We start from the raw sequence: 24,420 nt of genomic DNA, 5'->3' as shown, positions 1-24,420 counted from the left end.
GGAGAACGTGACCGTTTTTCTGCACGGCTGACCCTGTTTCTGGACGTGGATGAACTACTAACAACTGCCACCCTTCTCATCTCGATTTGTTTCTTGTTGGGTGAATATGCAAATTCTTTTGACCCCCTTTTACTACGGGGATAAAAGCGAAAGGAAGAAAGGAGAGAAGACGCTCATTAATACCATCCCCACCCCTCTTCGTTTGTGTTTTTCCCCCTTTGCCTCTTCTTTCCCCTTCTTCCCCTTCTTCCCCTTCTTGTCTGTTTATTTTTTGTGCCGCGTCGGGAAGTACAGTACATTACATACATACCTTCTATACATATCCGCCTTCCCACCTACCCGCCGTGGCCGTCATATATTTTTCCTTGCCATCATGGGGCATCTCTTGCGTTTCAATTTTATATTTTTTTGAGCACCTGTTTCTCTGTTTCTTTTTTTGTTTTTAATTTAAATTTGTATCATTTTATTCGTTCTATTTATCTAGCTGTATTAATTGAGTAATTGAGTTGCGTTAAGTATGTAGTTGCAGAAGAACGAAGGAAGAAGAAAGCAGCAAGCGTTCTTGATCCACTCTTTTACACTTCTCCCTCGAAGGGATATGGAATTAAATATAACTATTACATCCATTGTATTTGCTGTCTCCATTGAAATTAGGGCAGTTTTTTTACATACCTAATTAATCAGATTCCATTGCGCGAAAGGTATTGGTAAAAAATCCTTATGGTTGGGCGCAACTCGTTTTCTTTCTAACATGTTTGTAGAAGGTGAAACTATCGTGGCATGTTTATTGTTTATCCATCTGTTTTGTTTTATAGAAGTTTTGAGGAGCCTGCTTGCTGCTCTACGGGTACATACATAATGGAGCCTTCCAACCTACAAAGCAGGTGGTGGAGAATTCTTAATTTTTAAGCATGCAGATGGAAGAGAGGAGAGAGAGAGTGTGTGTGTGTGTGAGAGCCCAGCATTGGCTTGCTGTATACAGGTTCTCAGAGCAAGGAGACACATTCCGCCCTTGGTATATCATCAGGTGACTTGTTGGTAACTATCCCTGCCAACCTTCATCTAACGACGGTCGACAAAGGTCAGAACGACTCAACCACGATGTTTTCAGTCCTGACTTCATAAACGAGAGTTCAACGGTCGGACAACAGAATTGCCTGTGCAAGTGGCTTCTCAAATCTGTTGAATTCTTAGCACAGATTAAACCAATCTTTGGCTTGTCTTCTATCTGAGTTATTCTTCTTCAGCTCAGGAGATTCAACGCTTCTATGTCTGTCTATGCCTGTCTAGGCCTGTCATCTCATTATTTACAGGATCAGTTCATGACAACGAAGTTCAGACTGAATATTTTATGGATTGGCCACAATCGAATACAATAGTTATTTTTGATGCTTGCTATGACATCAAACTGATACTAATACAGTTTATAAATTTTGACATTGAAACGAGCTTGACAATTTTTTATCAACAGCAAATGAAGTAAATATAATCGAACACACAAAATGAAAATGAGAATGATAAAAAGGCTCAGAATAGGCATCAAAACAAAACCAGGCTCATTGTCACCATTTTCAAGGAGTTTGCTGTTTCTTTTTATCGCCTCCAAGGTTCAGAGCGTCTGTGACAGACCCCAAGCCCAACTCATCAAGGAGCTTATTGATACCCAATCCACCGAGGAGCCCATTTACCAAGCCACCCAGACCCAGCCCATTGAGCAGTCTGCCCACCAAACCAAGAACGCCGGTGAGGAGGAGACCAACCCACCCTCGCCGTGGACATGGGTTCGCTCAGCAGCGCCCAGAGCGGGTTGAGCTTTTTCTTCGCGTGGGGCATATCAGCAATCCGCTTCCGTGCATTGTCTATAGTCGTGGCCACGGTGGACGTGAGTTCCTTGAGGAGATCCGCCAGCTGGTGTTCTTCGTGCGATGCTTCGGGCTGCGCGGACTTCGATTTCGCCTTGGCTGCTATATGCCCGTCGGGATCGAGTGCCCGCAGAGCCCCGTTGCATTCTTGCAGGTGATTGCTGCCTTCTTCGATGAGTGGCTTGACGTTTCGCACGAGTTCCTCCTCGTCAAGTTCGGCCTTCGGTGTTCTGTCCGCTCTCTCGGTGTGCTATCCGTATCCTTTTTGTCAGTAAAAAGGAATTTATCTTAAGCTGATGTTCAGTCCGGTAGATCCTTGAGAGCGAGAAAGACTAACCTCCTTGATCATCTCACACACAGCGCCGACCTTACCGAGTGTCTGTTGCACGATGGAGCACATTTCCTTAGCGAGACCCCTTTCCTGCTCTGCATGTTTCTCAGCTTCGAGCTGTTCTGGAGACATCTCAGGCTCCTCAATCTCTTCGTGTATGTGTTCCAGCAGCGTGCATTCTCCAATTTTATTCCCGTCATTGTCGACCACATATCCACTGTCGTCAATAGACCTTCCAGCAAGGTTGTTCAATTTTCCCGCTGTCAATTTTCCGATCAGGTTGCCATCTGCATCACACACTTCTCCCTCTTTGTTGACCTTGCGTCCAGACATTGGGTTGATTTCCAGTTTTTTCTCTTTTGGCTCCAAGCGTTCGGCTTTTCCGAGGGTGTGTCCGGCTTTATCGGTGATGCCACCATCCTTATCTACTGGTCGACCCATAAGATTTTCCATGTCGCCTTCGACGACGCGCCCGACTACCTGACATGAGCTGTCTAGAACGACATTATCCTTACCCACTGTAAGACTCTGGAATCCGGAGAACGGCCCATCGGCTTTGTTCCCTTTTGCTTCCGGCATAAGCTCTGCTTTCCCGATAACTTCGCCCCTGTCACCCCATATTTGGCCTTTATCATCCACCGTCCTTCCAGAAAGCTTCTTTGGATCACCTGAGACAACGTGCCCAATCGTGACTCCGGATTCGTCAACGATTTTACCAGCTTTGTTAATTGCTTTGCCCGCTAATAGTGACAGATCTTCCCCCACGACTTCCTCTTCAAGCGCCCCGTAAGGCTCGACATGCCCCTTAACATTCCCGTGTTTGTCAATGATGTCGCCATCTTCGTCTACTGCTCTCCCACGTAATTTTTTGACGTCGCCCTCACTAACTTTGCCAACAACATTCCCGTTTTCATCTTCGACCAAGCCGTCATTGACAACAACCAACACATCAATGCCAGCAAAAGGACACTCCGCTTTTATGTCCCGTTCTTCTTCCGGTATCAATTCGCATTGGCCAATGTGCTGTCCAGAATCATTCCATATACAGCCATTCTCATCAACCTTTTTACCAACTAGTTGTTCAGGATTTCCCTCGATGACCCTACCAATAGGTATTCCGTCGGGTCCCATGATGTTTCCGTGTTTATTTGGTGATAACCCCTTTAGAATTGACAACTCTTCCTTTTCTGGCCCTGGTTTCTCTTCGTACTTCTCTGCGTGCCCAACGACATTACCTCTTTTGTCAAGGATATCGCCGTCAGGGTCGACAGCCCTTCCCAAAAGTTTTTTCGAATCTCCCTGAACAATCTGGCCGATTTTGTTTCCATTTTCGTCTTCTACCCACCCATCTTTACTAACAAACAAACTTTCAAACCCGGCAAATGGTACATCCTCCCCCCCCTCTTTTTGCTCAATTGTTTTTGCTTTCCCAATAACCCGGCCCCTATTATCCGAGAATTGGCCTTGCGCGTCAATTTGAGCGCCGTATTTCCAAATGGCCCTAGCATTGCCTTCAACCAATTTTCCCACTGGGTTCCCATCCCTATCCACGATCGTTCCTTGTTTATTGCATCTCAGCCCTTCCAGTGTCGAAAGTGGGGGAATATTCGATCCTTCGTCCTCTCTTTTATCCACAGTCTCTTCGACAACGGCTGCTTTGCCAATAATATTACCATCATTGTCCAACACTAAACCACGTTCGTTGACCGTTTTACCAACAATGTCTTCTAACCTTCCCTCCTCAAGTTTCCCGTGAACATTTCCAGCACCATCAGCCACTTCTCCATTCTTGTTCACTATCAGGCCGGCCAATTTGGACAAATCAGGGGCGCCAGGTGACTTAGTTTCGGGGCCAGCATCATTCGCGGAGACATCAGCCACGCTCTCAGTGGCTTGTTCGGCATTGACCTTTACTTGTTTCTCGGTTCCACTCTCTTTGATATTCCCGTCATCCTTCCTCCCTGCTTGGGGAAGAATCTCTACCCGACCAATCGCCTCGCCATCTCCATCAATGACTTCACCTTGTTCATTGAGAGCGAAACCGACAAGGTCATCTGGGCGTCCTTCTACCACTTTCGCTATCACCTCACCAGTGGAGCTTTTGATCTTCCCTCCCTCACTGACTTCGAGGCCTTGGAGGGCATCAAAATCGATAGGGGCTGTTTTACTAACAGGCTCATTCACTTGTTGCTGAGTTATCTTAGACAAAACCTCCACCCTGCCAACTGCGCGTCCATGCTCATCGAAAATTTCTCCAGCACCCCCCACCACCTGCCCAACAAGGTCGTTGGGGTCTCCTTCAACGACCCGTCCTAAAACCTTTCCATCCTTCCCGTATATTCTGCCTTCATCACCCACCTCCAACCCCTTCAATTTTGGCAAGTCAACAGGACCATGACCGGCTCCCTTTTTTGCTGCAGTAGTCATTTCCCCTGGTGATTTTGGAGACATGATCGATGGCGGCTTACGTTTGGCGTGGCCCGGCATTTCCTCTAGCTTGGATTTATTTTTTGAAACACCGGATCTGTCCGTCCTTGTCGGTGATGGAGTAGATGGCCCTGCCGGGACGGTGGGACGTGATGCCATTGTTGCCATATTGAGAGAATAGCTGCCAAAGGCAATGGCAGTCTGATAAGTAGTCAAATCGCGTAAGGGAACAAGGGACCGAAATAAAGGACTGAGCCTTTATTTGTCAACACGGATATATATGTCAAAAAGGGTATTTTGCCCGGTGAGGCTCAAGATAATGTGAAAATAGGGAAACGGGATAAGCTTAAGGGTAAGTACGATGTTGAAGTAAAGGGTTGAGAGGTTGAATTTGAAATAAAGATACGAATGCAATAGTCATTAAACAGAAAAATTATACGTATATGTATGTATATATCAACCAACGATCATCAAGAAATATCACACAGCACCACCAGCTTCGGATATATATATATATATACTACAGGCGCCTCTTCCAGTGGGAACCAGCAACGACATCAACAACGTGGGACATAACCATTACCTCAAATCCTACAATATAAATAAACCAAGCAGTGATCTTCGTGATTACACATACGTCACACCTCACGTCAATGGCAGCTTGCCGAGACAGCCACACCATCCACAAACATGTGTAGTAAATCAACCACTAGAGTAACCCACAATAATAGGGACCTTTTGATATGGGGAGAACAGGGATCAATGATCGGTGGCCTTCAGTTGTGGGCCCTATGTATGTATGTATGATCTGGAGGCCCCACAAAAACCGTGTGATGGTAATAGATATAAGAAGTTTGTCCTCTTAAGATAAGCGGGTTGTTGATGTCATTAGCTCGCAACCCACACACATACATCCTCAGCGTCATTTTCGATCGAGAGGTATAGACGGTTGCTGTAGGATTAGATCTAATAAGCTCTCTTGGTACCGTGGGGTGCTGCCGGGGGGCCCGTTGTGGATATTTTATTCCAGGAAATTTCCAAAAACAAAAAAAACAGGGGGGAGGTTTGAGGGACAGCGTCGGGCAATGAATCAAATTTGTAAAACAGCAGGCCCCCAGGAAAAGCAACAATGTACATACTTCATAGCGGAATACTAAGAGCTACTTCTCCGCCCAGTACATGAACGTGAAGTAAATAACTCAATCAACCAGCTCAACTTTCATGTTTCCAAGTTTTGCACAAGGAGGCACGTTTGGCTTTACACCCACTTGGGTTGATAGGTGGCAATATCGATTTTATAAATATGCAAAGGAAGAAATGATTTAACTATTGGCTATTCCAACGCTGTGGGGAGGGGTAAGTGGTAGAGTTGCCAATCTGATTGAAACAGTTGAGATAAAAGCAGCTTCAGAACCTCGAGGGAGGGAAAGGCAATTTAGTTATCTTTTTGATTAAGTGTATGTGCATGATGGCATATGAAAGAATGATGTTTCAGGGGTAATACGTGAAACATACACAGTTATCTGAGAAAAACATTCAAGTTAAATGAATTACTAGCTACATATATATATATATGTACAGTACGAGTAATTTGCGATAAATGAATACTGAGTGGTATAAAATTAACTTCCTTATTCATAATAATAATTACAGCAGCTGACTATAAAGACTCAAATATGGATGGATGTCTTCAGAAAATTATCGAGTACAACGAGACTCCCGAATATTCTTCAAGGGAACTTCAAGTCTAAATACGGATGTGGGTAGTTATCAAAGGGATATTAAATAATCTAAAATCCATAGCAGTCAAGACATTCATCGTTGACAATAATGCAATAGATCCGAACAAAATCTATAAAGATCCGGCGTTTGGGTTGTGGGTTTGTTGTTTGTAATCACTATGTCAATATCGAGCTCCTTGTTTTTTGGATTTTGTGACAAGGTACGGGCGAATAGTGGAGTATAGTTGTATGTGGTTGGAAGGGTCATGAACGCATTGTGGTGACTTTTTGACAAGCAACCTTTTAGGACGCGCACATGTTGGGTACCTGCGATTCTTGCCCACATCTCGTCAATCATATATCTTTCGGTTCTTCAACTCCTGAGCGCGACATTGTTAGAAAATTCGACACGGTAGCTTTGGTTTAGCTCGTCCGCATTGTGGTGGCGAAAGAGCTGGGCAGGTTGATAAAGCACTTCGCGTCGACCAAGACTCTGTTAGTTCGCCTTGACCCTGGAATCAGCAAATGGATCTGGCCTCGCGTTTCCAACATCGATCCTGCCTTCCCCCAGTTGGCGGTAATCTTGCTCCCTAGCTTTCAGCTTGTCGTGCTTGATCGTCAAACAATTTATACCCAGGTAGGTGGTGATTCGGTGGACGACAAAGTAGGCCCAATGCATATAAGTGACGAACGCAAACACAAGATATGCACGCAAATAAAGCAGCTCTAGCGACGGGCTGATCTGAGGGAATCCAAACCTGGGGAGGTTTCCTAGTATGGCGCCGCCAATGAGAGGGCTTATGAGAATTGTCCAGTATGGAAATGGTTGCCTGGTTAGATGAGCTAGAATGATTTTGGTTGTCATGCGCCCGATCACAAAGCACATTGTTATTGCGAAGAGCACAAGCCTGTTTGCACTCAAGAGTGACGAGTAGGGCGAATACAGCCAGCAAACAGCGGAGGCAGATGCGACAATTGCCGGTATCCATTCCAAGAATATGGGTAGAATAGGAAGGTTTTGGCGGTTGCGGACCCGTATCACATTGTAAACGCATGCGGGGAAGTGTGCAGTCAAAAAAGAGAAGCCCAGAACAAATATGAAGAGTTCCTGGTAGGTCCAATTTCCGAACAGGGATGGGTAACCCAAAGTATCGGCTACCCGATTTGAATAAATATGAGGTCCATAATAGCCAGATGCTATCATCATCAAAACGCCAATGATCAATCCCTCGGTTGGCCCATTGATATATCCAAGGTATAAAGTGTGTGTATGATAGGTCTCCCAGGTCGAAAAAAACATAGGGAGACAGGGTAGAAGGGTAGTGAAGGCTCCAATTTTGGTCGAGCCCTGACCCATTGCTGCAACTTGCAGAAGACTTGCCAGGGTACAGTTTAATGAGTCAATCCCGTGACTGGCAGTTCAAGTTAGATGGGCATCATGGCTATCAAATGTGTGGCTGGGAAAAACGCACTCAAACAATTCTCCCAGTCCGCTAGAGGTACCGGTTCTCCTTGCTTGTTTCCCATCGACATTATCCATAGTTGAGTACCTAGGAAGAGTCAGAGCCTGTATAGCATTATGATCGCCGAAGGGTACGCAGAGGAAATGTCCTACATCCAAACACCCATCGCAAAACTGTAATAGACCCATGCGGGCGCCTATATTGTACACACCAAATGAGCATTGAAAATGGCCATAGTTCACAGAGAATCAAGGAAGAAGTGCATACCGGCCCAACAAGATCTGGAACAGCTATCTCGAGAAGGATTAAGTTTCCGATGATGAACATAAAGCCGATTAACGTGACCATATTTGGGGCGAGCCATAACGGCAGGAGTTCGACGAACGCATTCCACTATTATCGTAGTTCGTCAGTCTAGCTCAGCAGAATAAACACGGCGGTATGGGGGGGGTAGGCACACGTAATGTTTCAAGATATATCTGGATATGAAGGACTTGTCGACGCTCGAGTACTTGTAGGTTTTCAAATGGGATAAGGCATCTTCTGACAGCGACTCTTGGGCATCTACAAAGAGGGGAGCGTGGTAGTTAGCTTAGCTCGCTCACGTCTAAAATGACACAAGAACTGATATACATACCGGCAATTTTTTTGAGGAAGTACATTGCAGTCGCGAACGGCGAGGATGTATTTAGGTAGAGATGTGTCTCGGAAAGTCCACTCAGGGCATGCTGATGTTCATGAAACGGAACAAGAAAAAGAATGTGCCCAAGACGTCAAGTGGAAGCAGTGTCACAAGGTCGGACACGGGATATACAATTATTCGGCTACGAGGGAATGGAGACAATCAGGTGAAAAAGCGGCTCAACGACTCTGGGGAGCGACGGGGAGAGCCGAGGACGTTGAATCCCACGTGACATCCCGTCGTGTTGCAGCAAGGGCGAGCAGTGAGTGTGAAAAGAGTTCAACTCAACGCTCACAACTGCTTCATCGCTTACTGGCTCCTCTTCACCGCGACCTCAATCAACAGCCGCCACTCGCCTGCTTCGCTGTAATTGCCGTTATATCGCGCGTTCTTTGTCACGGAAAGATGCCTTCCCGGTTTTAATCACGAAAGCCACTCCAGCGTCAGCTAACTAGGATACCGCGCTGGAACGATCTCCCATATCGCGCTTCGTTCTATTGCAAAAAAGCCATATCAGTTTTTTGAAGCTGGCTATGAGGTTGCGATACACTCACTGCGCGACCAGCGCTACCTTTGACTGAAGCCTACTATGCCAGGCCTGGTGGAAACACCAGGCCCTGCGGGTGCTGGATTGGGCTACTCCGTTGTTCACCAAAAGGTCGAGTTCGACATAGATTTCGTGAACCAGAGCTTGAAGGGGAAAACAGAGATAACTATCCAACCACACTACAAGGAACTCAAGATCATCCGCTTGAATTTTCGCCAGGGTGAACTAAAGCGTTTGAATGTTAGCGGAAAAGCGCCGACCACGAAATATGCAGACCCCTACGAGTCCCTTCGGTTGTACGGCGTTCATCAACATCAGAAACTGTCTAAGAAGTTGGGGCCGCTCCTCAAAACCCCACCAGAGCCCGAATTGGCCGTGACAATCCCGAAATCTGTGCGAATCGAAGAGTTAGATCCATTTTCTGCAGAAGCCCAAATTCAACTTGCGCTGCGGGCCAGCGGGAGCGCCGATGACACAACAGATGGCCAACTTGGCACAAAAGCCGCAGAGACCTCATTACCGAAATACACGATGTTGACAGTAAATGCGGAATTCACGATCAATCGCCCGAGGGATGGTATACAATTTGTAGGGATTGACAGCAGTGATCGCCGCTATCCACACACTTTCACGATCAATTCTTTTGACCCAATCAGCGGCTGCTGTTTGTTTCCCTGCGTTGAGGATATATCGTCACGGTGCACATGGGATATATCAATAAGGTGTCCCCGGACCTTGGGGGATGCGCTTTATCCTAAAGGCCGGGAGTCCCATGCAGTAAACGGAACAGCAAAAGCATGGACTCCGTCTCTGAGGAAACCGGGCATATCTCCTGACGACGAATCGCTAGATATGGTGGTGACATGTTCCGGGGATTTGACAGATGAGATTATGGATACAAAGGACCATACAAAGAAGACGGTGTCATTTTCATGCACTAGCCCTGTATCCGCACAGCAAATTGGTTTTGCTGTTGGTCCCTTCGAGTACGTTAATCTTTCTGAATACCGCGAGAGCGACGAAGATGACCAGCTCGGGCGGAATGCTGTTCCTGTTCATGCATTTTGTCTTCCGGGACGAGCGGACGAAGTCAGGAATACTTGTTTACCAATGGCCAAAGCAATCGATTTTCTTTCCCTCAGTTATGGGTCCTATCCATTCTCCAGCTATAAAATGTGTTTTGTCGATGACCTCCCTTCTTCTGCATTTGCAACGGCTGCGCTGTCGATTTGTAGTAACCGCGTTCTCTTTCCGGAGGATATAATCGACCCAATCTACGAATCCACTAGGTGTCTTGTGCACTCTTTAGCCTCCCAATGGATCGGGGTTAGCATTATTCCAAAGGATCCAACGGATACATGGGCCATACTTGGCATATCCTATTACATCACGGATACGTTTATGAAAAAGTTATGCGGAAATAACGAATATAGGTATCGGCTGAAACAGATGTCAGATCAAGTTTGCGACTTTGACATTTCACGGCCGTCTATATCCGACTTGGGTGCACTGTTGCGGTTAGACCCCTCAGAAGTTGATTTTATAGCTTTGAAAGCGCCGCTTGTTCTTTACATCCTGGAACGGAGGCTATCTAAAGCTAGCGGAAAGGCGACGATATCCCGAATCATTTCTCGGATTTTCCTGAATGCCAGAATGGGCGACCTTCCTAATGGTGCTTTGGCAACGTCATTTTTCCAAAAAACATGTGAGAGATTGGGACACACAAAACTAGACACCTTTTTCCAACAATGGGTGTACGGTGCTGGCTGTCCCCGATTTCTGGCCACTCAACGGTTCAATAAAAAAAAGCTGGTGGTAGAAATGATGATTCGGCAAGTTCAATCCGAACAACCAACAGTTCGAGATTTAGAAATGTCAACATTTATGAGAGATGTTAAAGAGGAGATAAGAAACGTTTACGCTGGCCCAGTCCAGCATGTGTTCACAGGCTCCATGACCATTCGAATACACGAAGCGGATGGGACCCCGTATGAGCACATCGTTGAGATCAAGGAGGGCGTTACTAAGTTTGACATACCATACAATACCAAATACAAACGCCTTAAACGCAATAAAAGGCAGAAAGAGCGTGCAGCTGCCGCGTCTGGGATAGATCCTAATGCGGAACTCCAGGACGATGTTTTATTATATTGCCTGGGGGATGTTCTGCAATCGGAGGAGGAGATTCAAACATGGAAACTCGTTGAATGGAGTAAAGAAGATGAGGACCGAATGGGCCAAGAGTCTTACGAGTGGATTCGGATGGATGCTGATTTCGAGTGGATATGTAAAATGTCACTGACAATGCCAGGCTATATGTATCTATCTCAGCTACAACAAGATAGAGACATCGTCGCCCAGCTTGAGGTATTTACGTTCGTTGTCGTTGTTCCAAGATACTTACTAACACTCTTTGAAGTCAATCCAATACATGGCTGCCCAGCGTGAACATCCTTTAATATCGACAATTTTCGTGCGTACTCTTATGGATCGACGGTATTTCTACGGCATTCGAGCGGCTGCTGCTAGAGCACTTGTAAAACATGCGAAAGATGAAGTTGACTGGATTGGCCTATACCATTTGGAAAGCGCATTTCAGGAGCTTTTTTGCCTACCCGGCTCACCCATGACTCGTTCCAATGACTTCTCTGACCGAGCAGCTTATATTCTCCAGCTTACCATACCCCAGGCGATTGCACAAGTTCGAGACAATTCCGGCAAGACACCTATGAGAGTGAAACGGTTTCTCTATGATAAATTAAAGTTTAATGATAATTCCAACAATGAGGTATAGCATCACTTTCATTCCTTGAGCTGTGATAGTTGATTACTGATACGATGAGTAGCTTTCGGATTGTTATTATATTACCGCACTTATGAAGTCCATATGTGAAGCTTTGCTTGGGCGAAGAGAAACCGAAATTGACGGCGTTGGCATTGATTTTGATGTGGAAAGGGAATTAGAGCGCCAAGCAGAACAACAACTCGATCGGGATTGCATTGCTGAGATTGATCGTTATAGAAGAATGGACGAATGGACAACATCTTTCCAGAACATCTATTCAAGAACCGCAATTGAATGCCAGCGGCGGCTCATGCAAGCTAACGTTATCGATCGGGATATTATGCAGTTCCTTCCATACACAAGAGCTGGTACTTATGAAATGCTTCGTCTGGATGCTTTCAATATATTGATCGACTTCGACATCTTCCAAAACTCTGAGCTGCTGACATGGTTCATTTATGTGATGTCTGCGGACCCGTCACCCTGGATTCGACACAATCTGCATATCTCATTTGGTCGAGGGCTTGCTCCCATCGCTTTCGGCGACCGTAATGTTGAAAAACAACTGGAGCCTACCAACGGCCTAATCATCGAGCAGGAGTCATCTACTGAAGTGCGCCAGGCTAGTCTTGCCCGCAGGCAAACAGTTCCTGGTGCTCTAGAGGCACTGAAGCGTGAGGTCGAAAGTAACACGGCATTAAAAGAAGCACTATGGGCAGCGTGCAATTCGCCCATGGTGGGTTTAGCAGAATTAAGTGATTTCGTCGACATTTGCAGCGTTTTATACCACCCCATTGATAAAATAATGGTCGTTCTCAAATATCCTCGGTACTGGAAATTAGAAAATCTCGGACATGTAAGATACTTCCATCCCACTTCTCCAACATTTTTATTATGCCATTATTGGCACATGAGAATTAACAAGGCCAAAAATAAAGGGCAAACTCCGATTTTTCAAGGGAAGCCGTTTCCGCACTGCTCTACCGGCGAAAGGAGGTGCCGCGGCGCCCGCTCCCAATGGTACACTGAAAAGGAAACGCGAGGAAGGAGCTCCTGCGCCGCTCAGCCATAAACTCACCCTGAAAGTTCCGAAGCTCTCTTTGACATCATCCCCCGCCAACTCGCAACAAACCCCTCCGTCAACAACGATGCCGAAATTGAAATTGAAATTCAAACAACGTTCGCCCATTTGACTACCTAATGTTACGGCCTTTTCTTTCCTCTTGTTTCTTCTTTGCTTTATCCTTTATCTGGGCTATAAACGGCAGGGCTTACTACTATATCAAATGGCTATTTTCGTTACGTTGAGGCGTTTGTAGGGCATTTTTTCTTCTCTCTCGTTTTTTCTTTATCTCTTTCTTCTTCTCCCCCCCACAACTTTTAAAGGAGAGGAAAGCCACCGTCGTGAGAGAACATGGCGTGAGGATGGAATCAATGCGGCGCAAATTGTGTGGTATTTCTCAAGACGGAAAAGCAAAAGGGAGAACCTAAATAGGGCTATTTAACACTAGCATGCAGAACAATTATACGTGATGTATTTTACCAACAATTACCTCCGCCAACTTAGGACCCTATCGATAAAAACCCATATTTTCTTGGACAACCAGCCCTGGGCGTCGAGTCGGACTTCCAGTGGGATTTTGTATTTTTTTCATTCATATTTCATTTAATATATTTTCATTTTCCCTTAAACTCCTTAAACTAAAGTTGGAACAGAGACAAAAACATTTCTTGGTTATCGCAATATGATAAGACACTAATTGAGGATAGCAAGGGAGCCATCCGCCTGTTTCTTGAATTCATTAACACGCCAGGATTTCTCTTCGAGGTACAGCTGCTGGGTATCATCGATCGCCAATCCTCTCGAGTGCCTATCAGTGACGAAGAAAAGGTATTATTAGCTATTTGCTTGTCCTGTATTTCTACTAAATGTGAAAGACGGGAACAAACCTCGAGCATAACGACGGAGTTTCCGCGAATGACCTAACAGACAGAAGATTGCAACAAAGATTGCAACACGGTCAACGTAGTTCATATTGCAAAAGGCGTAGATCACAAGGGAAAAAAAATCAACACATACCACCATGCCTAGGCGCACTTTCTCTCCTCCACTTTTCTCTTCGACGGCTTCGTCCATCACTATATTCATGAACACCTGAATTATATTCAAATATTAGACAATGTCCCAGCTAACGGAGGTGGCTTCAAATGAAGAGCCATATAGATATCCGGGTAAGAGCACAGAAGCAAGAGCAAACGAAACGATGAAATGCCTATAAGGAAACAGGAAAGTAGTTAAGGGAAAGTAAGACATGAGGGGAAGCGCGTACATCGTAGCCGCGAAGGATTCCGATGACTTTGCGATTGCCGTTAAGTTGAACGAACAACCGCTTTTCCATATACTAAATGTCAACGCGCGCGGGTTAGTCGTCGGAGTCTTATGGGAAGCTGGACATCGAGATAAAATCCTTATTCTAGACATACCTTCTTCAATTCTGGCTGAGCTTGAGGCATTTTGAAAGAAGCCTTGGTTGTTGCCAGGAATGTTTGTTCAAACCGATGCGGATTGCAATTGCAGAATGTCAATGGCGGATCAGCGCCGGAACAATGATTTGCCGAGAATTACACTACAGAGCTCCAGCGGCGGTAGAGTTACGAGAAGAGCTTTGTGTGCGCACAACTACGTCCCATTTTATATTTGTTTCCATTTTTGCCTTGGTGGCGGGAGGAATATGAGCTCTCTTCTTGCTAATCGTCGCAAGGCTCGCAAGGTTGGTACAGATGAAGACGATGATGCGCAAAATGGCAGTGAACAAGGTTTGTACTCTCCATTCGATTTGACAAGATTATGAAGATTTAGTCTGACCTTAAGAAAATCTAGAGCAAGTCGTCCGCAGACCGAACACGAAACCGAAACAAAAATCAAAATTGCGCCTCTCATTTGGACCCGGGGGCACTTCTATGGCCGATGCTGAGGAGACAACTGAAGGCGAAGTCATCACACCCAAAAGGCTTGGAGCTAGGAAACACATAAAGGAGCAAAATGGATTACAGCGGACCTGGGCACCATCAGGGTCGTCGGAAAACATACCTCTTCGTGTTGGCCAAGAAGAAGATCGCCCGACTTACAATAAAGAATACCTGAGGGAACTCCGTAATTCTACCCCATCCACCCCGAAGCAGACGGTGTCGATGCCCTCGAGTGAGGACGAAAGAGAAAAACAGTTAGATATATCTGCGAAGTTTGGAGAGACTGTGCAGGTGTCAAAACCATCCGTCATCCCCACTGATGCTGAGATACGCGAGAAGAAGGAAAGGCGTGCCCGCCTTGCCATGGAACAGGGTCACGGTCACGAAGAGGATTTCATCTCTTTGGACGATGCGGGTGACGATGACTGGTCATTGTCACGGAAGGCGGAAAAAGTAGAAACGAGGCTTGTTAGGGATGACGAAGATTTCGCGGAGGGTTTTGATGAATATGTGGAAGATGGGAAAATTGCTATAGGCAGGAAAGCAGAGCGTGAACAACAAAGGCGAGAGCGGGCAGAGATGAAGGAGCTGATTGATGAGGCCCAAGAGTCTTCCGAGGCGGACGACTCTGAAGCAGAACGCAAAGCAGCCTATGAAGCTTCTCAAACTCGCGCGGGAATGGACGGTCTGCGACGCACTCACGAAAGCCTTCCTGCCCGACCGAAAACGCCACCTAAAATAACACCTCTTCCCCGCCTCGCAGACAACTTGGCCCGTCTCAGGACTTCCCTCAATGCAATGGAAAACTCAAAAGCGCAACTTGTCCTGAGGATGGAGGAGCTTCGAATAGAGAAAGCCGAAATATCGGCGAGAGAGTCGGAGATCCAAACGTTGCTGAAGGAAGCTGGGGAAAATTACAAGAGGCTCAGAGCAGAAGCAGGGCTCAATCCGGGTGACAAGATGTTGGCATCAGGGACTGATGTCCACGGAGACCGTGGACTGGAAAACCTAGGAGGACGCTCCGAACTACCATCTGAGGACGGAGTTTCTGGCTGACTGAAGCGCAAACAACATGCCAATTAAATGAAATGCGACTTACCCTTGATATAACTCGTTGCTCTTGCTGCTGTAGCGATCCAATAATAGCACGGTGGCCCGATACGAAATTCGCGCCTTCCCTCAAACTGGGTGAGCCACTTTTCTGTCGAAACAATGAGAAGACCTCAACGGGAATGCCATAATGCATTACATTCTATATTATTTAATTTGGAGGACTTAGTCCGACCTTCATTTTTATTCGAGCGTATCATCATGGGTCGTCCACTATTTTTGACATTCCGGCAGGACGCTCGACCTATCCACCTTACTTCAAGAAAGAGGTAATCTTCATGTTCTAGCACAAGACGAGTTGTTGAATCAGCTTGTTAATCTGTCTACTAGAAACCCACGACGCTGCGTTCCTTGGATTGCATCACCACTTGACAACACAGACGGAGGGCATCCACGTCTTAACCATCATACCGATTCCACTCCCATTGAATTATTCTTCGACCTTTTCTTCGTTGCAAATCTGTCTACTTTCACCGCCACTCGTGAAATAAATAATTTAGAAGGTAGGTAGAATTATCATGTCACCACAAGAGTCAGAGCACTTCGTGCTGATACTACTATTTACAATATCAGCACTGTGGTCTTACATTGGCTTCCTCAGCATTATCTGGTTTACGTGGTTTCAAGTGGCCCTGTTCGATATACGTTTTGCACAGGATTCAATATTCGAGAGGATTTGCAAAGCACTCCAGCTTGCGACTATGGTTGGGTTTGCTTCCACCGGCTCCGGCTTCGCCACACAAGTTCGCGATGAGAACGTCTGGGCATTTCTTTCGTTGAGCATCCTTCTGGCCTGTAGCCGCCTGCTATTAAGTGTCGAATATTCAATAGCCTCAATATTCTTATATGGCACAATGCAAGTGGCTTCCAAAAGGTTGCTGTTTATCGTCGCAGTTTTTATCGGAACAGGAGTTACCTATACGGGGGTAAGTGTCACAAACAACTGCTCCTGAGAAGAACAACATTAACTCATTGATTAGCTTTACTTCGTTTTTAACAATAACACGGGCACCAAGGGAGAGTATGTGTGGGCTTCTTGGTTTTTGATATTCGCAATCGAAACGCTCGTTGTGATGTCAGTGTCGGGTCGCACACCCGGAATTGGTTTTGAAGATACCCATCTCAACGTTCGAATGGGACTTCTGACGTTGATAATTATTGGGGAAGGTGTTATCTCCGTAACTAGGCTCGTCAACCAGACAGTTGGCTCTTCCGGCTGGTCAAAGTGGTCCTTTGTTCATATACTTGGTGTAACTATGGGAGTAGTAAGTCATATTCCCAACATTTAGTAGACTAACAGTGTGATTAATGTTCCTATTAGTACCTTTTATGGCAATCTTACTTCGATATTTCGCCCCGTATGAAATATGGAATTACCAACCAACAGATCTGGACGCAGCTGCATTTCCCGTTCCATGTTATGGTTGTCCTTCTCTCAGAAGGATCCCAGATTCTAGTCCTTACTTTGGATATATCCCTCAAACTCAAATATCTGAGCAACACGATTCTCTCTGCATGTGAACCGCCCCGTCCGGACCCGAATTTTGCTATCGACCAGCTCAACAACACAATCGCGGACATGGATATAGACTACACCAAAGGTGCTCTTAAAGAGCAACGCTGTATACAATATATCTTGCAGACTCTTCGAGATAGCCCCCAACTGTGTCCGTCGATGAATAACCCCGGATCCCTCACACTTCAGCGCTCCCATGACCTGATGGGAAATGTGACAGCGAGTCTGTTTTCAAGCATGGGGATAACACTCCCCTTGGACGTGGTAGAGAGTGAGAAGTTGTTGATGTTGTACTTGCGACTGCTTGGGTTTGTGTACATATACTATTTCGTTGTCGCATCGTTTGCCATGTTCATACTCGCCGCTTTTGTTTTCCTTACCCAGCGCCATACTGGAAGGATTTATGCATGGGTGGCTATTACAACACGCGTTCTGCTGGGAATTATACTGCTAGCCATGGTCACAATCGTGGCGAATTTTGATCTTATCTATAGATTTATGACGAGTCCACTGATTATTTTCACGTTTACGTTGGCGTTATTCGTAGGTGAGTTACTCGTCCATTCCATCCCGCAAGATATTTGTGCTCCTCGCCTTCTCTGGCAAAAGCAACAGGACTACTGTAACGGAGCCTAATGTTCTTTTATATAATTTGCAGCTCTGTTGATTGACCGGCTGTTGGATTTGATCGCTCTGAAAAGGGGAAAGCCGGAAATTGGGGAGGTATCTGCGACCGAGCCGTACGAGATGTTTCAACTCAGTCCTATGGCAACGACAATTTCTGATGACAGTACTGTTGGTAGTTAGGTCGCATCTGTTGGGAGGAGTCGTATGATAATACCCCGGGCAATTAATGGGATTATCTCTTTCTAAACGGAGGCCAGAATTCCATTGAGTTCTGTAGTTATTAATTCGAGCCGGACAACGAGTATAAAATATTTTGGAGGCCGATCCGTGCCAATTCTTGCAAAGCAATTTCGATTCCACATTGCGATTTGTTAACCGCCGGTCACGAAATATATTTCTGTTGGCACATTGATTGATAAACGAATATCCAACTGATCCCGCCACAACGGCCCCTTCCACCTAAAGGAAGGGCGAGCGAAAATTATCATACAGGTAGGCAGATAGCCTGTTCCTAAGCCAAAAGAAGAAACTAACCCAATCACAGTCTCGATTTCCCCTCTGCAAGTCTGAGAGTTGTACTATCAACTCTCCTCCCCTCGTCGTCCTGCTCCGCAACCTCTAGAACAGGGAATTTTGCGGGCATAATTCTCCTCGGGTTGGAACCTGGCACGACGTTATATTGAGAGAAATCCGATACGTTGCAGTATTCTCGTAGGAAGTCTTCATCTAGAGTCAGGAGGCCATTTACGGCGCATGCGGGAGCATGGAGAATCCCCAGAATAGCGTCTGAGAATATTGTCTTTTATTGAAAAGATGGGGGAGGATGTTAGTTTTTTTTATTGCCTTTCTATTTGAGGGGGGGCTTGGGTATATATCATACGGGCTTTCGCAGATCTTTTGCAAGTGATGGCTCTTGGTCTGTGGATCTTTTTGTTGCAGCGGATTCAATGGACTAGTTTATGGCTTAGTTTTACAGCCCCTGAGATCTAGAAATGTTGTGAAAGAGTTGATATAATAGGAAATAGCGAAAAGGAAATCGTTTGCGGGGTGATTTAACACCCAGAACATACCACAGCAGGCCATATACTGGTGATGGCCATGTCCTTGCGTCCCTGGCGAACAAAATCCATCGCCAACCCTTCGGTTAGAACACTCATTGCGACCTTGCCTAAGAAAATACAATAAGATCCACAAGTTAATTCCATATAAATTCAATCTTCATCAGAGGAATGCCTTCCCCTGACTCTGGCCACCCACCTCACAACAAAATGAAGCCCACAATGCATGCATAAGGACAACTTACCCATGGCGTATGCCGTCTTCCCCCTAAAGAACCTCGAATAAATTGGCGGCGATACAACCACAATCCTACCCTTCCACGCATTCTTCCCAAAATAGGGCAATGCTGCCTGTACACTAGCATACAGCCCTTCTGGGTTAACTTGTTGCATCAATTTGAACCGTTTAACGGGCGTATTCTCAACGGATGACCACCATATGGCTCCGGAGTTGTAGACCAGAACATCCAGTTTACCGTATATTTCAACAGTCTGTTGCACGAGATGATTGATGGTATCTACATCTCTAGTGTCCACTGCCAGTGCGACGGCATCGTCGCCTGCTTCCCGGATCTCCCGTTCTACCGTGTTGATGGTAGACTGTGGGGAGTTGGGGTCAGGCGGGAAGGGAGTCGTTTTGCTTGCGTCGGAAGTTGTTTTTGCAGATACGACCACTGTTTGGTTGGTTTAATTAGCAAATGTTGTTGCGTTTGTATCATAATTGGCAAGATATATCTGAACTAGTTGTATATATCGGCAAATGGAGGCTCGAGGGGGGACAAATCTGTACGAACCAGCATAACCTCCCTTTGCCAGGTCTATAGCTATTTGCCGGCCGATTCCACGGGACGCTCCAATCACCAATGCTACTGGTTTGGTAGCTGCCATGGTTATTATGCAACGGGAAAGACAGGAAAGGGTGTATGCTAAGGGCGAGCAGAACCACAGGGACCTATATGTAACGCCTTTGTCTCCCAGGTCAAATGTTTTCTCACAGCCGATGAGCCTTTCCGGTTTTAACGAATTATTAATTCTTCATAGCGAACTCGTATTTCAGCTCTCTCAAGGGAACCTATCAGTAACTCTCGCTCTGGGTCTGTATGCTCTGGACTACGCCCATTTTGGTCACAAATCATGGTTCTGGGGCCGAGAGAGCTCTGAACCTCGGCATCCAGACATCACGATACGAAGGAAATATCTTAGATTATTAATTATTTTGGCGCAAATCATCCATAGCCTGGAGATCTCCAGAGTCAGATCATAGATAAATACCCGGGGTGATTTGATCTTGCATTCCCGTTGGAGATTAACGTGCAATTGTTTTTTCAACTCCCTTCGTGGTAATAGAATAGTAGTAGTATACTCAGCAGCAAGCTTAATCCGACACTATGGGTGCAAAGATAGAAACATATCTTGACTGCCGTAAGTCCTCCACTCCTCCATTGCTACAAGGGACATTTACGCTGACCCTTTTAACATAATCATAGCCTCTCCTTACTCGTTTTTTGCTTTCCTACATCTCCTCAGGAACCGTGAGGTGCTAGCATCGCATGGCATAGAGGTTGAGTATGTATTCGACACATTCAAGCATAACTAGTTCGTGGGATAATTGAACCAATATTAAAATTACTCTATCCATATTTTAGGATATTCCCAGTTTTCCTGGGAGGAATCAATGCTGGCTCAGGTATGTACCATATCAACTACAATAGAATCGCAAGAAGCTAACCAGCTATTCCCCCTAAGGCAATACACCTCCCTGGACAAACCCAGCGAAGGCAAAATACGGCCAATTTGACCGTCAACGAGCATCCCGGTATTTCAAAGTCACAGACATGGTTCCTCCACCATTCTTCCCCCCCGTCACAATTCTGGTATACCCTTTCCCCCCTTTCTCCCCCTTCGGGATGGATCCAGGTTTCCTCTCCCGTATGTGGATTGTGGATTAGAATGGCCCTCTGGTTTACTAACACCTCAGCCTCCCGCAAGCCTCAACGTGTGGCCACGTATCTCAAGGCCAACTACCCCCGGGACCGCTTCGAGAAAACCTTCCTCTTGTACTGGACCTATATGTTCTACCGGCATATTGACCTCAGCAAACCCGAGAACATGACGGCCTTGCTCCGCGAGGAGAAATACAGCGACGTGGAAATCGAAACCATCATGAAAGGCGCACAGACCCCTGAGGGGAAGAAGGCGCTGGCCGATCGGACGAAGGAGGCGTTGGATCGGGGTGCGTTTGGAGCGCCGTGGTTTTGGGTGACAAATGCACAGGGGAAGGCTGAGCCGTTCTTCGGCAGTGATCGGTTCCATTATATGTGGCAGTTCTTAGGCATACCGTTTCAGGATGTGGAGATTATAGCCAAGGGGCCGAAGTTGTGAGGGAGGTAGCGGGTTTGTAGGATGGTCGCGGTATGGGTAATGGGTTTATGGATAACTATGATAATGTTTCTATATTATTAACCGGCAAGGGATAGTGTCGTGTTGATATAACTTTTTTCTTTTCTTTTACATCAGTTCGAGCTGTGAACGTGGTTCTTACGGTAGAATGTTGTAAATATAAAATGGCTGAATGATTAACATTAATTTCATTCCTTCGCTGAGCCATCATCAACTAGGGGACCTTGAAAACTCATACTAACACATCAGGCATACCAGGCATGCATACATAGCAACGGTGCTTCTGATACCCCATAAAAAATCCCTCAAAAGCATTGACAATGAATTCTTGACCTGCCAAACCTCCCTTATCAGCCGCAACATCAATCTTTCCCTTTAAACGGGCCCTTCAATCCCTTCCCCCGCGGAAACCCCTTTCTCATCGCAGACTCCGCAGCAGCAGCTCTGGCACGCATACCTGCAGGCCCACCATCCGCTTCAGCGCCAACAGGAGGCACCTCCAAGCCCGCATGCAAAATATTCATCCGCAACAACTGAATGTGGGCCGCATTGACATACTCCTTGATGTTTTGGATCACCGCCGCCTGCACATCCTCTCTCGTATTTGTCTGCTTGGTGACAAGCACGCCCTTCTCAACATCAATGCGCGCATCCAGCGTGCCCTCCTGGATCAAATCGATCAGCTCAACAATAAACGGCGACTGCAAGTCTATGGTGCCTCCGTCACGCTTGATTAGCGCAGCCTGGTCTGGCGAGAAGATTTTAACCATCGTGTCGATCATCACGCGGCTGTAAGGGATGATGTATTGCTGCATGGCCTTGGTGCGGATGCGGGAGTAGAGCACGGGCACGTGCTTCTGGAGGTGAATGTCGAGGAGGTAGTCAGCACGGTAGGCCTCGAGGATGTCCAAACAGGGACGGAATTTCGACGCGCAGAAGAAAGAGATGGCGCGGCGGATATGGGGCTCCAGTTCCAGGAAGTTGCGGAAGGATTTGTTTTCCAAGACGTGGGTCTGGAGGTCAGCACGGTCCATGGAGGCAAGCGCGCAGAGGCCACCGTAGACTGCAATGTCGTTGGCCGAGATTACTTCTTTGTAGTTGTCCGCTAGGATCGGGTCCGTGGACAGGAAGTTTATTGCCGCTGAGTGGTAGGCGGATGAGGCAAGCTGGGATAGGCCGAGCGCGGCGAACATCTTGGCTTTGTTTTTGGCCTCGTCTTCGGGCTTGAATTGAAGATTGCGCAGACGTTGCACGCTGGATTGGACGCCCAGCCAGTCACCGCGGTCGATGGCGACGTGGATGTTCCTGAAAAGCATAGACCCGATGTGGGACGTGGTGGTGCAGTATTCTCTCATTCGAGAGTAGGCTTTGGAGGCGGATGGCAGGTCCCCGATGAGATGATAGTGGTGGCCCAGGTCCTCATTGCCCATCTGGATAAACAAAGAATAAGTAATGTCTCAGGATGTGTTGATTGGGACAACAACAGGCCACAAGGTTCACGCACCCGAATGCTTTCCTTAATCAGGTTGTTCTTGTATCCCTTGAGCTCATGCTCCAGCCGATCTGTCTCAGCTTTCACCACTCTTGATGTATGACCAACCCATGCAGTATCAAGCTTAGCTTCTGGATCCTGCGGAGCTACGCGTGCCAAAGCTTCAACAGCTTTGGTATAAGAACCCACATCCTTTCCCCCTTTGGCGTCTACAACTGCCATCTTCAAAGCCTCAACGGAGAGAAACGTCGAGCAGGTTCCGATCAGATAGAGTCTAGCAAACTTCGTTCTCCCTGTAGGTACGACGCGGTTCAGAAGAACACCCAATGCACCCTAATACACAGAGGACAAAACAAAACATACCTTTATAATTGCTAATATAGGACTCCAGATCGAACTTTGGCGGCTCTGCACAAGAATGAATCCCTTAGCTATAAGATTCCACCCACCAGCCTCACTCGCTCTCATACAGTGCAGTGCCATCCAGGAACTTGGAAAAAAGCATCATACCTTCGACTCTGACAACCTTACCCTTCCCGACCTTCTTACCAACCTTACTGTTTCCAATACCATCACCATCCCCGAGCCCCATAACCATCTCCACATCTGTAGCCCCCGCAAACGGAGACGGGCTAGCAAGCGACTCCATTCCAGTCGCAAACTACCGCGAAAGGGAAAGGGAGCCGGTGGAAGAAGAAGAAGAAAAGCGAAAAGAAAAGAAAACAGGGAACCGTTCGACAGCCAACTGAAAATACCTCGACAGATACGTCTAGTTACGGAAAACGAGTGGATGAGCGCCGTGTCGACGGATACAACCCGATGTATCGATGTTGTCGCGTGCGCGTGTCACTTGGGGTTGAAATAGGATGTGTGTGCGTGTGTGTGTGTGTGTGTGTGTGTTGTTGTTGTTTCTGTGCCGGAACTCGATCGATATGATATTATTCTCTTCGCCCAGACGACGACCCCGACGATATTTCGAAATGGTCCCCCGCCCCTCCTTTTAGAAAGGCCCCGCGCAACAAAAGTTCCCAACTTGGGATCTCTCTGCCGGTGCTGGGTTTTGTTCGGAATTATATATATCGACGGAACGAACGGTTGGATTTTTATGTTTTGGGGAAAGGAGGTGTCTTTTCTTTCTTTTTTCTTTTTTTCCCTTTTTCCCTTTCTTTCGTTTGTCTTTTCCTCCACACCTCCCGCTTTCGCAAGATTTCCCCCGCCCGCGCGCCTATCTCCGTCCAGGGCGTTTCCCCGCGTTCCGATAGCTATGGGGCTTCCAATCTCTCAAGCCGTGCGAGTTATTCGTTTCGTTTTCGTTTCGTTGCGTTGCGTTGCGTTGTGCCGGGTGCTATAAAACACAAGTGAATGGGGATAATTCGTCGGTTTCTTTTTTTCCCACCCCTCCCCTAACTATTTACGTCGCTTTTGTTAG

General features: G+C 46.6%; 9 protein-coding genes across 9 annotated transcripts; 4 read left to right on the top strand and 5 right to left on the bottom strand.

Annotated features, from left to right (window-relative positions):
- Positions 1–1,653: 1,653 nt before the first annotated feature.
- On the bottom strand, positions 1,654–4,779 carry HCBG_01866 (LEA domain-containing protein; the record flags this gene model as incomplete). The annotated part of the gene is made up of 2 exons (XM_045428915.1): positions 1,654–2,112; positions 2,200–4,779. The coding sequence occupies 2 exons, from the start codon at positions 4,777–4,779 to the stop codon at positions 1,654–1,656; spliced, it is 3,039 nt and encodes a 1,012-aa protein (XP_045290701.1).
- Positions 4,780–6,213: 1,434 nt separating this feature from the next.
- HCBG_01865 (sn-1,2-diacylglycerol cholinephosphotransferase) lies at positions 6,214–8,466 on the bottom strand (the record flags this gene model as incomplete). Its single annotated transcript, XM_045428914.1, has 6 exons — positions 6,214–7,753; positions 7,814–7,891; positions 7,957–8,000; positions 8,072–8,197; positions 8,265–8,368; positions 8,442–8,466. The coding sequence occupies 6 exons, from the start codon at positions 8,464–8,466 to the stop codon at positions 6,838–6,840; spliced, it is 1,293 nt and encodes a 430-aa protein (XP_045290700.1).
- A 609-nt stretch (positions 8,467–9,075) lies between these two features.
- Positions 9,076–13,011, top strand: HCBG_01864 (TATA-binding protein associated factor Taf2; the record flags this gene model as incomplete). The annotated part of the gene is made up of 4 exons (XM_045428913.1): positions 9,076–11,400; positions 11,453–11,821; positions 11,880–12,674; positions 12,757–13,011. The coding sequence occupies 4 exons, from the start codon at positions 9,076–9,078 to the stop codon at positions 13,009–13,011; spliced, it is 3,744 nt and encodes a 1,247-aa protein (XP_045290699.1).
- A 487-nt stretch (positions 13,012–13,498) lies between these two features.
- On the bottom strand, positions 13,499–14,332 carry HCBG_01863 (uncharacterized protein; the record flags this gene model as incomplete). Its single annotated transcript, XM_045428912.1, has 5 exons — positions 13,499–13,689; positions 13,769–13,801; positions 13,899–13,973; positions 14,149–14,220; positions 14,303–14,332. The coding sequence occupies 5 exons, from the start codon at positions 14,330–14,332 to the stop codon at positions 13,663–13,665; spliced, it is 237 nt and encodes a 78-aa protein (XP_045290698.1).
- A 218-nt stretch (positions 14,333–14,550) lies between these two features.
- HCBG_01862 (uncharacterized protein) lies at positions 14,551–15,844 on the top strand (the record flags this gene model as incomplete). Its single annotated transcript, XM_045428911.1, has 2 exons — positions 14,551–14,635; positions 14,700–15,844. The coding sequence occupies 2 exons, from the start codon at positions 14,551–14,553 to the stop codon at positions 15,842–15,844; spliced, it is 1,230 nt and encodes a 409-aa protein (XP_045290697.1).
- Positions 15,845–16,099: 255 nt separating this feature from the next.
- HCBG_01861 (uncharacterized protein) lies at positions 16,100–18,221 on the top strand (the record flags this gene model as incomplete). The annotated part of the gene is made up of 6 exons (XM_045428910.1): positions 16,100–16,167; positions 16,229–16,401; positions 16,472–16,824; positions 16,879–17,163; positions 17,220–17,961; positions 18,073–18,221. The coding sequence occupies 6 exons, from the start codon at positions 16,100–16,102 to the stop codon at positions 18,219–18,221; spliced, it is 1,770 nt and encodes a 589-aa protein (XP_045290696.1).
- Positions 18,222–18,579: 358 nt separating this feature from the next.
- On the bottom strand, positions 18,580–19,987 carry HCBG_01860 (short-chain dehydrogenase; the record flags this gene model as incomplete). Its single annotated transcript, XM_045428909.1, has 5 exons — positions 18,580–18,840; positions 18,922–18,993; positions 19,112–19,209; positions 19,345–19,773; positions 19,894–19,987. 5 exons carry the CDS (start codon positions 19,985–19,987, stop codon positions 18,580–18,582), a joined length of 954 nt encoding a protein of 317 aa, XP_045290695.1.
- Positions 19,988–20,487: 500 nt separating this feature from the next.
- HCBG_01859 (uncharacterized protein) lies at positions 20,488–21,481 on the top strand (the record flags this gene model as incomplete). The annotated part of the gene is made up of 4 exons (XM_045428908.1): positions 20,488–20,521; positions 20,746–20,786; positions 20,846–21,028; positions 21,089–21,481. 4 exons carry the CDS (start codon positions 20,488–20,490, stop codon positions 21,479–21,481), a joined length of 651 nt encoding a protein of 216 aa, XP_045290694.1.
- Positions 21,482–21,861: 380 nt separating this feature from the next.
- On the bottom strand, positions 21,862–23,640 carry HCBG_01858 (COP9 signalosome complex subunit; the record flags this gene model as incomplete). Its single annotated transcript, XM_045428907.1, has 3 exons — positions 21,862–22,929; positions 23,004–23,284; positions 23,502–23,640. The coding sequence occupies 3 exons, from the start codon at positions 23,638–23,640 to the stop codon at positions 21,862–21,864; spliced, it is 1,488 nt and encodes a 495-aa protein (XP_045290693.1).
- Between the last annotated feature and the right edge of the window lie 780 nt (positions 23,641–24,420).

Source organism: Histoplasma capsulatum, assembly GCF_000150115.1.
Source record: "Histoplasma capsulatum G186AR genomic scaffold supercont2.2, whole genome shotgun sequence".
NCBI classification, from domain to species: domain Eukaryota; kingdom Fungi; phylum Ascomycota; class Eurotiomycetes; order Onygenales; family Ajellomycetaceae; genus Histoplasma; species Histoplasma capsulatum.
This window is presented reverse-complemented; position numbering and strand designations above follow the sequence as displayed.